This window comes from Phyllopteryx taeniolatus, chromosome 7, assembly GCF_024500385.1.
Source record: "Phyllopteryx taeniolatus isolate TA_2022b chromosome 7, UOR_Ptae_1.2, whole genome shotgun sequence".
In the NCBI taxonomy this organism is placed as follows: Eukaryota; Metazoa; Chordata; class Actinopteri; order Syngnathiformes; family Syngnathidae; genus Phyllopteryx; species Phyllopteryx taeniolatus.
The window spans coordinates 25,557,770-25,573,702 of record NC_084508.1 but is presented as its reverse complement, the minus strand read 5'-3'; the positions used below and the strand labels follow the sequence as shown (position 1 = coordinate 25,573,702).

The window sequence follows — 15,933 nt, the reverse complement described above, 5'->3', positions numbered from 1 at the left end:
GCAAGGTCAACTCCTTTGTTTTTGTTGTATACTGAAGACATTTGGGTTTCAGATCAAAAGATAAATATGAGACGAAAGTTCAGCGTTCCAGCTTTCATTTCATGGTATTTACATCTAGATGTGTTAACTCAGGACAGAGCACCTTTTGTTTGAAGCCACCCACTTTTCACTTTTTGGTATTCCAAAAGTATTGGAATAGACATAATTACATTAAATTCAAGTGAATAACATTTAATATTTGGTGGCATAACCCTTACTTGCAATAGCTGCATCAAGCCTGCGACCCATTGATTTCACCAGACTGTTGTATTCTTCATTTAAAATGGTTTTCCAGGCCTTTACTGCAGCCTCTTTCAGTTCTTGATTGTTTCTGGGGGTTTCTCCCTTCAGTCTCCTCTTCAGGAGGTAAAATGCATGCTCTATTGGGTTAAGGTCTGGTGATTGACTTGGCCAGTCTAAGACCTTCTACTTTTCCCCCCTGATGAAGTCCTTTGTTGTGTTGGCAGTGTGTTTTGGATCATTGTCTTATTGCATGATGGAGCTTCTCCCTATTAGATTGGATGCATTTTTCTGTAAATTGCCAGACAAAATGGTTTTGAAGACTTCAGAATTAATGCTGCTGCTACTATAATGAGTTACATCATCAATTAAGACTAGTTCCAGAAGCAGCAAATCAAGCCCAAAGCCATGACATTACCACCACCATGCTTCATAGAGGCGGCACGGTGGCCGACTGGTTAGAGCGTCAGCCTCACAGTTCTGAGGTGCGGGGTTCAATCCCCGTCCCCGCCTGTGTGGAGTTTGCATGTTCTCCCCGTGCCTGCGTGGGTTTTCTCCGGGCACTCCGGTTTCCTCCCACATCCCAAAAACATGCATGAATTGGAGACTCTAAATTGCCCGTAGGCATGACTGTGAGTGCGAATGGTTGTTTGTTCCTATGTGCCCTGCGATTGGCTGGCAACCAGTTCAGGGTGTACCCCGCCTCCTGCCCGATGACAGCTGGGATAGGCTCCAGCACCCCCGCAACCCTAGTGAGGAGAAGCGGCTCAGAAAATGGATGGATGGATGCTTCATAGATGAGCTTGTGTGTTTTGGATTATAAGCAGATACTTTCTTTCTCCATACTTTGGCCTTTCCATCACTTTGACAGAGGTTAATTTTTTAATTTCAGTCCATAAAACTTTGTTACAAAACTTTTGTGGCTCATCTCTGTACTTCTTTGCAAAATCCAATCTGGCCTTCAGATTCTTTTTGCTGAAGAGTGGTTTGCATCTTGTGGTATGGCCTCTATTATTGCTTCTGTCGAAGTCTTCTTCGAACAGTGGATTGTGATACCGTCACCCCTGCCTTGTGGAGGTTGGCAAACCATTTTGTCTGGCAATTTAAAGAAAAATGCATCCAAACTAATCGGGAGAAGCTTCATCCTGCAACAAGACAATGACCCAAAACACAACGAAGGACTTCATCAGGGGGACAAAGTGGAAGGTCTTCGACTGGCCAAGTCAATCTCTGGACCTTAACCCAATAGAGCATGCATTTTACCTCCTGAAGAGGCAACTAAAGGAAGGAACCCCAAGAAACGAACAAGACTTCATAGAGGCTGCAGTAAAGGCCTGGAAAGCATTTCAAATGAAGAATTCAACAGTCTGGTGAAGTCAATAGGTCGCAGGCTTGATGCAGTTATTGCAAGTAAGGGTTATGCCACCAAATATTAAACATTACTCACTTTAAAGCAAAGCAAATGTATTTATATGGCGCATTTCATACACAAGGTAACTCAATGTGCTTTACATGATTAAAAGAATTTAAAAAACAAAGAAAAAAACAGCTTATAAACATTTAAAACAAAGAGGAAAAAAATAAAATTAAAATAAAATTAAAACAGCGTACAGTGCAACAAATATCATTTAAAAGTGGAAATGCTCTAAAAAGCATGGGGGGAAAAAAGAAGAGTTTTTAACCTGGACTTAAAAACATGCACACTTGGGGCTGACGTCACTTCTGTTGGCAACTTATTCCATTTGTGTGCAGCATAATAGCTAAATGCTGCTTCACCATGTTTACGTTAGACTTTGTGCTCCACTATTTGACCTGATCAACAAATCTCAGAGCACTACGGGGTTTATATTCCATGAGCATTTCATTCATGTAACAGGACCTAAACCGTTTAGTGATTTATAGACCAGTAGCAGAACTTTAAAATATATTCTAAAGCTGACTGGAAACCAGTGTAAAGACTTTAGCATTGGAGTAATATGCTCTGACCTCTTTGTTCTGGTCAGAACCCGAGCTGCAGCATTCTGAATGAGCTGCAGCTGTTTAATGCTCTTTTTAGGGAGTCCAGTCAGAAGACCATTATAATAGTCAAGACTACTTGAGATAAAAGCATGGATGAGCTTCTCCTGGTCTGCTTGACACATGAAAGCCTTCACTCTGGATATGTTCTTCAGATGGTAGAAGGCAGTTTTAGTCATTGATTTGATATGACTGTTAAAAGTCAGGTCAGAATTTATCAGAACACCAAGGTTTCGGACTTGGTCTTTGGTTTTTAAAGAGAGTGACTCCAGGTATTTACTAACAGCAATCCTCTTTTCTTTATTGCCAAAGACAATTATCTCAGTTTTGTTGTGGTTTAATTGAAGAAAACTTTGGCTCATCCAAACAAAAACTGTTTTAGACAGTGACACAACACCTCAATTGAACTGTAGTCATCTGGAGACACTAGCAGATGTAACTGTGTGTCATCTGGATAGCTATGATAGTCAAAATTAAAGTTTTGATGAATTTGACCCAAGGGTAGCATATACAGGCTGAACAGGAAGGGTCCAAGAACTGACCCTTAAGGACCCATATAAGGACTGTTCCATTTCGTCCTATCCACGTTTCCACAAGTTCATTTAATCTTGTCTGTTGCAATACTTTTGCTCACTTGAAAAGTGGGTGGCTTCAAACCAAAGGTGCTCTGTCCTGAGTTGTTTAATATCTCGAGGTAATTACCATGAAATGAAAGCTGGAATTCTGACCTTTTGTCTCATATTCAAAAACAATGGAATTGACCTTGCCGTTCCAATACTTTTGTAGGGGACTGAATATTGTGGTATCTCTGCCTCAGTGTATGGGCCGTTAAGGGCGGGCCAGGTGATTGGCGGTTGATTTGATTAAACTATAAAGGAACATTGCAGATGAAAAGCCAAAGGGACATTTAAGCGTGAATGTTAACTCAAGTCGGGGAGTCTGTGTGTGGAGAGCTTGGGGGTGAGTTGTAGCTGACGGCAGCTCGTGTGAATGTACATTCTGTTAACGATCATGGGAATAAAGCGAATGAAGTGCATCAGCGACAGTGTCATGCTTGACTACATCCAAGGGCATTACAGTGTGTAACTATGAAATAAAGATAGTCCACCTTCGACACTAGTGCTCTCTGTGTAGCAAAACAGTGCTGCAGGTAGAGGGCACTTTGATTGCAGGCCATACTGTGAAGCAACACTTTCAGCACCCCACCGAGGATACTCTCCTTGGACTCTGTCACCGATACGGTCTGAAGAAACAGAGACAGAGATACATAGTGCAAAAATGATTACAGTGCTCACAACACAATACTATCAACACTCTTTAACCCACAGGTGTCAAACTCAAGGCCCAGGGGCCAGATCTGGCCCGCCACATCATTTTATGTGGCCCGTGAAAACAAATCATTTGCGTCAACTTCCAACATTCTTACTATAACCTGTAACAAAATTTCTAATTGTTATATGTAATCAATAATAACATTGAGATTTGTGGTGTAACGATTCATTCATAATATCAATGTATCGATTTATATTCTTACAATCCAACTGGATCGATATGTGCTCAGCAAGTGTTAGCTTTCCGAACGAAAATATATTGATTTAAATGGTTTTAAAAGGCAATCAATCAATTGTATCAATACTAGGAAATAAAGCATTGGATGAACTCATGGCAGACTTTAAATGGAGATGTGTATGTGTTCTATGTCCAAGAAAAACCTCTGTAATTCCTTTTACTTAGCTTTATTATCCAATTAGCACAAAGCAGTTAGCACTGTCAAGGCTACGTTCTTCTTGGTCTCTTTTCTTCCTCGTTTCCTTTTCTACGCTCCACATAGTCACTCGTTTCCGTAGTGCCCCTAGTGGTTGGACGAGACACCAGAGTATGTGCTTTTTCTTTTTTTTTCAAGCACTTTTATTGACGTTTAGGACATCAGTCTGTCTGGTGGATGGCAGATGAGAAGGAGACAAGCGAGGAATTATCAATATGAATGTGTCCCTTTAAAGCTGGTTAGCTTAGCTTGCTAGCTGCTAACAGAGAAGAGACAGGTTTGTGATCAGCACATTGTTCAGCAGAGATCAAGTGAGAATGTAAAGTTGTGAATGTGATTATCCTGGGAAAATGTGTACAGTAGAAATGCTGGGCGCTGCTGAATGCGCAACCAAGTGCGGCCCTCGAAGAAATATTTGTAACTTTTGAAAGAACAATAACAGAGTACGTGGAGAAACTTTGTGGCACAAAAGAGAACGAGTGACGTCATCGCAAGTTTGTTCATTTATTTATCTCTCGATGTATTATTAACAGTGTTGCCACAGTTACCTTGAAAAATTAACTTAATTACTGATTACTTCAGCTTAATGTAACTTACTTACTTTACTGGTTACTTGATTTCAAAAGTAACTTGGAAAAAAGTAACTTTTTAGTTACTTTCATCAGGTGCCAAGCGGCAGGAATATCACTTATCCACAGTACAAAAAGGCATTAGCTTAACCGCACCCATTACTCGGTAATGTATGAGTGTTGTTACACAGACGTTACGGAACGATGTCATCAACAAGCACACCATTCTCAGTATACTTCTCTAAACAAGCACACTATTCTCAGTACACTTCTCTAAAGACTCTTAACTGCTAGATAGATAGATTAGTAAAATCATAGCTGAAATAAGAGAAATAAGTTGCTGTTACCCCCTTTGTTTTATTGCAAAGCAAAAGAAGTACATCAGGAAAATCTTTGAATTTAATGACCTTAATTTTACCTGATTCCCTTACAAGAAACAACAGGAATGTAGGAAATTTTACCTGCACTGTCTAGTACGCAGGCATTTATTTCACAGTCACACTGGAAAAGAATTTGGCTAAAAAGTTACTGAATCAATTTATAGCCACTGAATCGTTTCAAACAGTATTGTTCTAACTGAACCAATACCGTCCTTGAATCAAATCGGCAAACACTAATCGTGATACAAATTGAATCATTACTAAAATTAATCATTAAACCCCTAGTTGAGATATTTCAACAAAAGAAATTGTTACCAAACCCCTTTTTACAGTAACTCAATCAATATTTGAACAAACTGTTAGCCTTGACTTCTGATTTCAAAACTATTATCCATCAATTTGTTGTGTATATGTAATAATAATGAGGCGATTAAACATTTACATGATTTCTCAGTCATAACGGCCCTTAAAACCGTACCTACAATGTGGCCCGTAAACAAAATTAGTTTGACAACCCTTAACCCCAGTATTAGATATATCTGCACAATCCAATAAAAGAGCTGCTTCAAATGCTAAAATATTAAACATTAAAATATTCTGACAGTGTCAATTGAAGGTGATCATTATTTTTGGTAAAATCTTTGATACAAACCTTGTAACCTAGTAACACATACAGACAGGTAATATAACAATACTTTCAGTCATATATTCTTCCAAATCTGTGAAAAACTAATGTTTTCAAGTTCTATCGTGACTTTCTTCTTGTACTCTTTTTTTTAGCTTACCGCAAATGTGTAGCTCCATGCACACAGCGCACCACACTGCCCCTGAGAGGCCCAGGCAAGCTCCGGTCCCAGTTTCTGGCAGACCCAATTTTGGCGCAAGACCCGGAAAATGCGCACGCGGTTTCCCATAATGCATTGCTGTAGTAAAAATTACTCTATCACGTTTTGACTGTGTTAAAACGCATCTTTCATGTGGTATTTTGTACAGACTGCTTAATAGTTAAAGTGGTGTTGTTTTTCATAATTTTTCGTTAAACTGGTGTCGCTTTTAGTTGTGCGTTTTCTGCTGCTTTTGGGGGCAGTCTGGCACCATTACTCAGAATGGTGAGAGTGATGTAGCCCATTAATACAGCAATGCATACCATGCGCAATGACGTCATTATTCCAAATAGGATTGATAACAGAATCGTTTGAAAATTAAGCAAACGATTCCACGGAATTGTTAACTTTGGGATTGGCTCCCACTAATTCTCGGTTCTCAATTCCCATCCTTATTCACTCACATACCTGTACAATGATCTCCAGTGTATCAAGAATGATTAAGTTGGCCTCTGTCGCAAGGTTACCGTCAATAAGTGCTTCATGCTCCAACTCTGCTCTTGTCCTATGATCACAGAAACAGAAATGAGTCTCAGTTTGTAGTGTAGACCAAAGGGAATGTGTTACAAGAGGTTTCACATTCCAGCCACTGTGGTCGAGCCAAGTTTTGCAGTGCAGTATTGATGATTTTTACAGAAGCTGATTGTCTTCATGTTTCCATGTGTTGTTGGGGTCTAAAGGTCAATTTACAATTAATTGAAGCTCGTGAGAGGACATTATGTTGCTTTCACAACGATCTAATCATGGACAGATGGGCTTCTGTGTGGTTTAAACTTTACCTGTTGCACCGATTCAAACTTTGAATTACCAGGGTGGCTGAAAATGTCCCAAGCAGTTCAAACTGTCAACTATTCTAGCACCAGCACTCAGCACTATCAAGATGGCTATACAGTACTTGAAGAAAACAAACACACTTCACAAAAACACTGTTCTTTCAAGACCAAATGTTAATTTAGTTAAATGCAAAGATCATTATTCTACATCAAATTATCTATAAAATGACAAATTATACACCGCTTTGTAAATGCTTTGGAACTTAACCACTTCAGAAAACACCGAAGTTGAATATCTGTTTTCAAATTGGTCAAAATGTACTGTAACAATGAGGTAAAACTATTTCAAAAGGACCCACCAGTAACAGCCCATGTTGATCAAAAAACAGATAGCCAGTCCAAATTCGCTGCTTCCAATGAGTTAAGATCTTTTAGGATTTTGAGATTCCACGTGGCTCTACACATAGTAGTAGTTGTTTTTTTTTTTTATTTGGATGCAGCTATACTGGAAGATTAGCAGGCTTTGAATTACCTGGGCGACTAAATACATGTGCACAAAAATGGATAACAAACAGCTTTTTTCTGTGATAGTAAGAAGGAAAACACACCACCCTCAGGCTAAAAATACGCAGCACACATTAAAAAAGCAAACCAGACTCAGCCACCACCAACCCAAACAAGCACAATGTTATTGGGAGATAAGGGGATAAATAGTAAAGCCAGCATATGAGTTTCTTGTGGTGCATCCATGTGCATGTGCAACTTACAAAATCAAAGCAATCAAGAGATGATTACAGCAGATATACCATTATCAATATCACGTGACTCCAGTGTTCCCTGCATAAGTATTAGGAATAATTACTTATTTTAAAAATTAGTTCTTCCTTTTTATAGTTAATGCTCTACAATATTTTTGCCCGAGAAAAACAACAAAGTGAGTAAACGACTAGTATTGCCAGTACATCCTGTTCATGTTTAGTGTCTATACAGTAACTTCTTACCACTATGCAGTACATGTTGCACTAAAGCAGTATTTTTGGACATTTTTCTTTCATTTATGAATGAATGATTGAAGAAACACCGAATTTATGAGTGTTACAAAATTTTTGGGGTGTAAAATGTAGGCAACCTTAACTCAGTTAATACTGACGTCAACTGCCAGTACTTCCACATGCAAGTGAACACATTGCTCAAGGAACTTTAGAAAACAGACTCAAAAGCGCACACAGCAAATGTGGGGCATACAATACCTGAGTGATCTGTGACTCCTACATGAACACACAGCAACATGAAATAATTAAGTGTAAACAAGAGTGACAGGACCCAAATTTAACAATTGAAGAAAAGTTCCAAACTAAAGAAGTACATTTTTGTGCAAAAAAACACACCATAGATGCTGAACAAAACGATAATTATTATTTTTGGATTATGGCTTTAATTACAAACAAGGCCAATTGCGGAATAAATATTCAGCCTGGTTGGCTTTCCTTGTTTGTTGAAGAGGGTTATTGATGGAATAGGCATTAACAAACTATTAAGACAGAACCTACTTGTCTAATCTTTCACTGTTCTGTCTCCAGTGGGTCATGTCCTTCCTCCACCGCAGATTTTCCTGGCTGCCAAAGGCACTGCCTGAAGGACTACGCTCTGGGAGAGAGAAAAAAGAGCATATTTATTTGCTTTATTCATTGAGAGAGTACAAAATGATGTGTTTGTAGTAGCTACAGCTACATTTAGATTTACAGCCATAAGAATGTATGAAGGGTGTAAGTTATATAGTACGTAGTTTTATTTTCTATTATTAACCACATTTACACTACAGTTTGTAACTGTAACCTTTGATCCAGCTACCTTGACACCACAAGGTATGAAGGCAGGAATGTGATCACTGTGCCGGCAACATATAAAGCATATCTACAAATTAGTGTGTGAAACTGAGTAACCTGCTAATTAATTCAATAAGGCAGAAGAGCCCAACATGGTACAGTGCTTTGTGCCAACACCATCCATAAACAAAACACTCAGGTCTTGAAATCCTCTCTCGATCACAATCCAATGTATTTTAAATAATGGCTTTTTTTTTTTGTTTTCTGCTCATTTTAAACCGGGTTTCGCAGGGAAGTGACAATTCTCAGACTGACAATTAAATGACAACAGTTTGTCTCGCTTTACCCGTTTAATGCTGTACAGTAGTGTACAGTGTACAAAGATGTACAGTACAATTTATTGTTGCAATATTGTGAAATGTACATAAGGGTATTGCTCATGTTTTTTTTTTTTTGTCTCCCAGAGTGTCTTGTGAGCCCACCTAGCTGCCCGCGGCTGCGTCGCACCATCTCCTGCCTGGCACCGATGCTACCCAAGATGGCCTCCTCCAGCTTGGCCTTCATGTCTTTAGACTTTTTGAAAGTCAGACTGTTCATGCGCTCGAAAGCTTTCTTCCCCTGCATGGTGAACACAACATGGGCCTTGTATCCATGAAGAAGAGGGTGAGTGGCAAAAGAGAAAAATGGCAGGAAAGTTATTTGCAGCACAGCACTCAGGAAGCAGAGCAGGTTTAACTGCATGAAAAAGTACATGCAACATGCAAAGTGACAAACACAATACAATCATTCTGGAAGAAGAAGAAAGCAGTCTACATTGTTAGAAAATTCAGCAGCTAAAGCACATAGGGCTGGATTTATTCTAGGGTCTAAGTGCCCAATTCTAATTGAGTGCCTTTATCAATATTTTTTTTTTTATTATTGTTAAGTGACCTATATCTCACTGCGTTTAAATGTAGTGAACACCTCAGACAACCTGCTTGCGAAGAAGCACAAAATGCGCGCACACAAAAAAAAAAATAATAATAATAATAAATACACCAGCATCACCATCGGGCAGCAACAACAGGAAGGTAAACAAAAAAATAGCCATCCTTCCATTTTCTGTACCGCTGATCCTCATTAGGGTCACGGGTATGGTTGAGCCTGACTTAAGGCGAGACGCGGGGTACATACTGAACTGTTTGCCAGCAAATCGCAGGAATATTAAACGTTACATACTGTTAAGTTGGTTTTGGACTGACTCTGCCCATAGGTTTAAGCAGGTAACTGAGGCATTACTTCACTGACCACTGTGGGGAATAGTTTTCCTTACCAAATGGTCTGTTTGGTTCTCACCATTTAAAGACTTTCTCTGGTTTAGCTGTAGTTTTAGTTTATCACATACAGTTAGCTTTCTTAAAATGTGTGAGATATATTGTGTTCATTTGGAGACGGTTGTGTCTACATGAACAATTGGCATATTTAAATGGTAGCCTTGGATTGACAGGATATAGCTGATTTGTCTGTCGATGGTCCTGTCACATTGGCAGATCATTTTTCTCCACATTTGTAAATTGTAAGAGGACTGATTTCACAGATTTATTGTATGCAAATTTTTATTTCAACTCCCTTATCTAAATCGTGCCCCCTCTGAGAATTGTGTCACTTGATCCATGTAGTGTAAATCCATCCTAATGTGCAGAGGAAGCGATGTTAGGTATCTCACCTTATACTCAAAGCAAGAGACACAGAGGTAGAGGAGATCTAACAGGCGGTTCAGCTGTGAGACTGAAAGATCTGTGAACCACTTCTGCAACACCAGCTCATCTGCGTTTTTAAGCACCCACAGCAGACAGATGAGCAGACTGCGACTTGACTCGGCCGAGAAACTTCCATGCTGACGATTCGCCTGGAGAAATGGACCAAGAGAAATACATGAAGGCAAAAAGGGGGTGGGGGGGACAATAGGGTGATGATATAGATAACAATCAATAGATTATTATTATTGTTAGATTCTGCTGTGCTATGCGTTTGTGAAGAAAGAATGAGAGACACCACTAGAGATGCTATCATCATCGCTCAGGAAAATTTTTATTTTGTATGGAATACTTGCGTCTGAGCCAAAACAAACATGTCACCAGAAAAACAAACAATGCTAATATTTTCTTTATATTTTTGATATTTTCTTGGAGTCTTTTTGAATGACAAAATATTGACAGCTTATTTTTTCGTAACTTTTAATTTCAGTTTTGACTCAATCAAAACAATGCGTTGGCAGTTTTATTTATAGAATGACAAATTACGAGAAATATAAGGTTGTATGGTCTTTTAGCGAAGCTAAATCGATTATTATTATTTTTTTTTTAAACAAAGTAAAATAAGAATGTTATTTTGAGAACATTTATTGTCCAGATCTCAAAAGTCAAAATCAAAACTCAGCACTCTTGGAATACATAGGGTATAAAATACTATTTATTAATGTACATGGTGGTTGTGATTATGTATATGTAATTATCTCAATTTTGTGCAACAGTTGGAGTTTAGTTTTAGACGTTTTACATCACCAATCAACTCTCTGTACTGCCACCGTCAGGCTGCATGCACAGGATGTAGCACAGTACTGTGTGTGATACAGTATGTGCAGCTTATATCCATTACCTGCGAACTCAACAAGAAGCTGCTTGGTCTGGACATTGGAGAGGTAGTGGTAGTGCCTGCTATGGCCATGGCAACAGTCTGATTAATCATGCTATTTCCTTCTGCCTCAGCATCTTCACCGTTGCTGCCGACAGTGACGCCCTGGGGCCCACCTGGTCGACCCCACTGGTTAAGGGATTCTAGTAAAAATTGTTTCAGAAAGGTAGAGAAAAATACAGTTTGGCAAATTATTTTAACTGTAGGACAACACTCAAATTAATTTCATGGAAGAGAACTACAACTCAAACTGAAAAAACAGCTGTTCAAACAATTGCAAAAGTCTAAAGTAAGCAAAGCAAATGTATTTATATAGCGCATTTCATCCACAAGGTAACTCAATGTGCTTTACATGATTAAAAGCATTTAAAAACAAAGAAAAAACAGAACATTTAAAACAAAGAGGTGGAAAAATAAAATAAAAATACAATTAAAACAGCGTACAGTGCAACAAATAATTTAAAAGTGGAAATGCTCTAAAAAGCATGGAGGGGGGAGAATAGTTTTTCACCTGGACTTAAAAACATGCACACTTGGGGCTGACATCACTTCTGTTGGCAACTTATTCCATTTGTGTGCAGCATAATAGCTAAATGCTGCTTCACCATGTTTGCTTTGGACTCTGTGCTCCACTATTTGACCTGAGTCTGTCGATCTCAGAGCCCTATGGGATGTATATTCCATGAGCATTTTATTCATGTATTCAGGACCTAACCGTTGAGTGACTTATAGACCAGTAGCAGAACTTTAAAATATAATCTAAAGCTGACTGGAAGCCAGTGTAAAGACTTTAGAACTGGAGTAATATGCCCTGACCTCTTTGTTCTGGTCAGAACCCGAGCTGCAGCATTCTGAATGAGCTGCAGCTGATTAATGCTCTTTTTGGGGAGTCCAGTCAGAAAACAATTACAATAGTGAAGTCTACTTGAGATAAAAGCATGGATGAGCTTCTCCTGGTCTGCTTGACACATGCAAGCCTTCACTCTGGATATGTTCTTGAGATGGTAGAAGGCAGTTTTAGTAATTGATTTGATATGACTGTTGAAAGTCAGGTCGGAATCTATCAGAACACCAAGGTTTCGGACTTGGTCTTCGGTTTTTAAAGAGAGTGACTACAAGTATTTACTAACAGGAATCCTCTTTTCTTTATTGCCAAAAACAATTATCTCAGTTTTGTTGTAGTTTAATTGAAGAACATTTTGGCTCCTCCAGATATTTATCTGTTTTAGACAGTGACACAACACCTCATTGAACTGTAGTCATCTAGAGACACTGCCAGATATAACTGTGTGTCATTTGCAAAGCTATGATAGTCAAAATTTAACTACTGAAGAATTTGACCCAAGGGTAGCATATACAGGCTGAACAGGAGGGGTCCAAGAACTGACCCTTGAGGGACCCCACAGGTCATTGCCATTCGATGAGATTAAACACTTCCAATGGTTACAAAATAACTCCCTGATTGAAATTTGTCAAAAAGTCCATTTAAGTTCAAGAAATTGCTGAGTTGTTAAAAATAACTTTCTCTACAATCTTGGCTATGAAAGGGAGATTTGAGATGGGTCTATAGCTTGCTAAGTAAAGACCTCTGAAAGCCTGCTATGGGCTGAAATATTTGCCAGCAGGAACTGAATTTGAATCATTTATATTTGAAATTTAATTTCTACACTTAAATAATTGCATTCAAAAACTGAATTTGAAAAACAATTAGAATTTGTATTGTTTAATTTGAAACATTGCATTTAAAAACTGAATCTGAATAGTGTAATTTTAAATTGAATTTATTAGTTTGAAGTCCAATAACCGTGAAAGCGATTGTAAGAATTTTTTTGTCCTCACTGAAAATTCAAATTATACATTTTCACGTTCAGTTTGACAAACTCAATTTCAAATTAGCTGTGACGGACATCCGGGAACTGTAAGGAATAGCAATCAATCGGCCATACACAGATCTCGTCTTCGGCCAATCAGCGCCTTCGTTTTTTATCACATGACATAGGGACTCTCCGGAAAGTCAAATCTTCTAACCGGCGACAGTATTTTAACCTTTATACCACCTTTCCTTAACCTTTGTGGAATGCATTATATGGTCAGAAAGAGTTATAAAGGTGCTTCATTTCGAACATAGGAAAGGAGATGTCACACCGACGTGACTAAGTCGTCTTTCCGGTTCTTTTCCAACATAACGTCATCCAGGCATTGAACTCCATGGCTTAGGCTTTACTGCCACCTAGGCAGCAAAAAATAGTTCATAACATTCATGCAATAAACAAATGACAAAATAAAAACTAGTCATATTACAATGGATGACATCTGATTTTAAGAGTGACAAAGCCAAAATGCTTTTGAAAACTAAAATTTTTTGTTTTTTAAATTCATTCAAATTTGGCAGGCTTTAAGACTTTTTTTTAACCTCATTAGTCAGTTAATGACTATGTACCTCTGTACCAAATATTTAATATTTGTTTAAGTTAATTTTTTTGTGAACAGAGCCTGGGTCTGTTTTAGTTCTATTTTTTATTTATTTAAGATATTTTATTTATTTGCCCTGCGATTGACTGGACACTGGTCAGGGGGTACCCCGCCTCTCATCCGCAGCTATCTCCAGCATACCCGCAACCCTAGTGAGGATAAGACGAGTAGAAAATGGATTTTAATTAATGTTCTACATTACGATGCCAATGTTCAATATTCTTTAGAATAAATTTTTTTTTAAAAAATAATAATAAAAAACCATCAACCATACTATCGTTTATCGTGATAGTTTTTGGGAAACTATAACGTCCTAAACAAATTGCTATCGAGGCAGGCCGAAACATAATATATTGAGAGAGCATAAGAGCAATGGATAACACAAAAATATTTTAAAAACAGTGTAAAAAAAAAATAGAACAACAACTAATAAAAATATATACTATAGTGGGACCCCGAAAGCAAGAACTGTGATATAGCGGAGGATTACTGTATCTGTATTCCACAATGAGGGACTCATTGTTCCAGGGCTGGGACTCATTTTTACCAGACATGTACATGGACTCACATAGTTGCAAGTAGGGCTGCACGATTATGGTCAAAATAATAATCATGATTATTTTGATCAATATTGTAATCACAATTATTAATGACGATTACTCCTCGTTAGGGATAAAGCTATTTTTATTGCACTACTTTTCGACAAACTAAGTCAGTTTTTATGCTAAATGTATCTTTAAGAACAAATGATAGATATTAAAAAATAAACGTATGCAAAAAAATTATTAAATATGCTATTACAAAGTGCAATCACGAATTGCAACTTATTGAAGGCAAATACAGTTAATACATGAAACGCAATAACATTAGGCTGTAAGCACGACTTATATTTTGAAAATCCCCGTAAATATAGTGAATTGTCAAGGACGGTATGTCGCCGTTGTTCTGCTTGACCGTTGGTCAGTCATGCATGGTCACAAACTGCAAGCTCGACAGTTGTTATTTCCCTCTCTTTTTACATCTGGAGTTTTTTTCCTTGCGGTCAGGCCAGATGAAAAGTTGAAGTCAAGGCAGCCGCTACAACGATTGTTAATAGTGTCTTACCATGACACGCCGCCTCTCCTCCAACGTACTGAGAGAGCCAACTTCAAAATAAAAGCTTCATCTATACATTGGACATCAATGACATTTTAGGCTTTTATTTTGACGTTGGCCTTAGACCGCTTGTCCTCACTAGGGTCATAGCTGATTTAATTCAGTTCTAGAAAATAGGGCACACAACTTTTGCCAAAGAGTTCTGGTTTAGACAAGTACTGGTAATTAGATACAGCAGTAAGCTACTGTGCTTTAATTAGTACCTGTGAAGTCATGGAGCTGAGGCAGGGTCTCCATGACAATGCCAATCAAAGGAAGGTACAGCATAGCTACTCGGGCTTTGACCTCTGGATCTGCATAACGTGGGTCAGAGTCATGGCTGGACAGTAGGTTGTGTACAACACTAACCACTTTCTTATGCAAGCCAAACATCCTAGAAAAAAGGGGAAAAACAGGGATTTTTTGGGTTCAAAAGAAAACGATGGAAAAACAGAACACATTCAATTTAGTAAAGCTCGCAAGTCAGGGTTATGCCACCAAATATTTCATGTTGTTCACTTTAAGTTAATATAAACATGTCTGTTTCAATACTTTCGCTCACTTGAAAAGTGGATGGCTTCAAACAAAAGGTGCTCTGTCCTGAGTTGTTTAAAACATGTAGATGTAAATACCATGAAATGAAAGCTGGAATTCTGAACTTTTGTCTCATATTGATCTTTTGAACTGAAACCCAAATCCCTTCAGTATACAACAAAAACAAAGGAATTGACCTTTGCCGTTCCAATACTTTTGGAGGGGACTGTACTTGCAACCCGTCACATAATTTCCATAAAAAGAATGTGGGTTGCTGGGTTACACAATTACTTAGATTTGCATTAAGATTGATGTATTTTTCATGAGCTGAGTGTCATGAGGAGCTTCTAAAATGTACAAAGTAGGACCCACTGGTACACACACATAGAGACTGTATGCCAGGAAACATTATAGTTTAGTCCTAATGCTTTCTGCTATCATTTTAGCACTGGTCAGTGTAATTGGTCTATGCAGCATTCACATTTCAACTGCACTGACCAGAACCAGAGTTATTCTGCATGCGGACCCACCAGTCTCAACTTGACTGTGTAGTGTGCAAAGTTTGAATGTTAGTGTTCACACTGAACCAACCTGTCGAGCGTGAACACACCTTCAGCTCAACCAAAAA

General features: G+C 38.3%; 1 protein-coding gene across 22 annotated transcripts in view; it reads right to left on the bottom strand.

Annotated features, from left to right (window-relative positions):
* Positions 1-15,933, bottom strand: part of dock7 (dedicator of cytokinesis 7) — a 96,004-nt gene that overhangs the window by 16,196 nt on the left and 63,875 nt on the right. For 8 of the 22 annotated variants that reach the window (XM_061780051.1, XM_061780052.1, XM_061780053.1 and 5 more), the window contains 8 exons: positions 14,996-15,165; positions 11,130-11,308; positions 10,198-10,380; positions 8,975-9,134; positions 8,217-8,313; positions 7,917-7,934; positions 6,302-6,398; positions 3,404-3,538 (listed from right to left, as the gene is read on the bottom strand). In XM_061780051.1, coding sequence (XP_061636035.1) covers positions 3,404-3,538; positions 6,302-6,398; positions 7,917-7,934; positions 8,217-8,313; positions 8,975-9,134; positions 10,198-10,380; positions 11,130-11,308; positions 14,996-15,165 — 1,039 coding nt within the window. The other 14 variants (XM_061780060.1, XM_061780072.1, XM_061780061.1 and 11 more) reach the window with 5 other exon arrangements.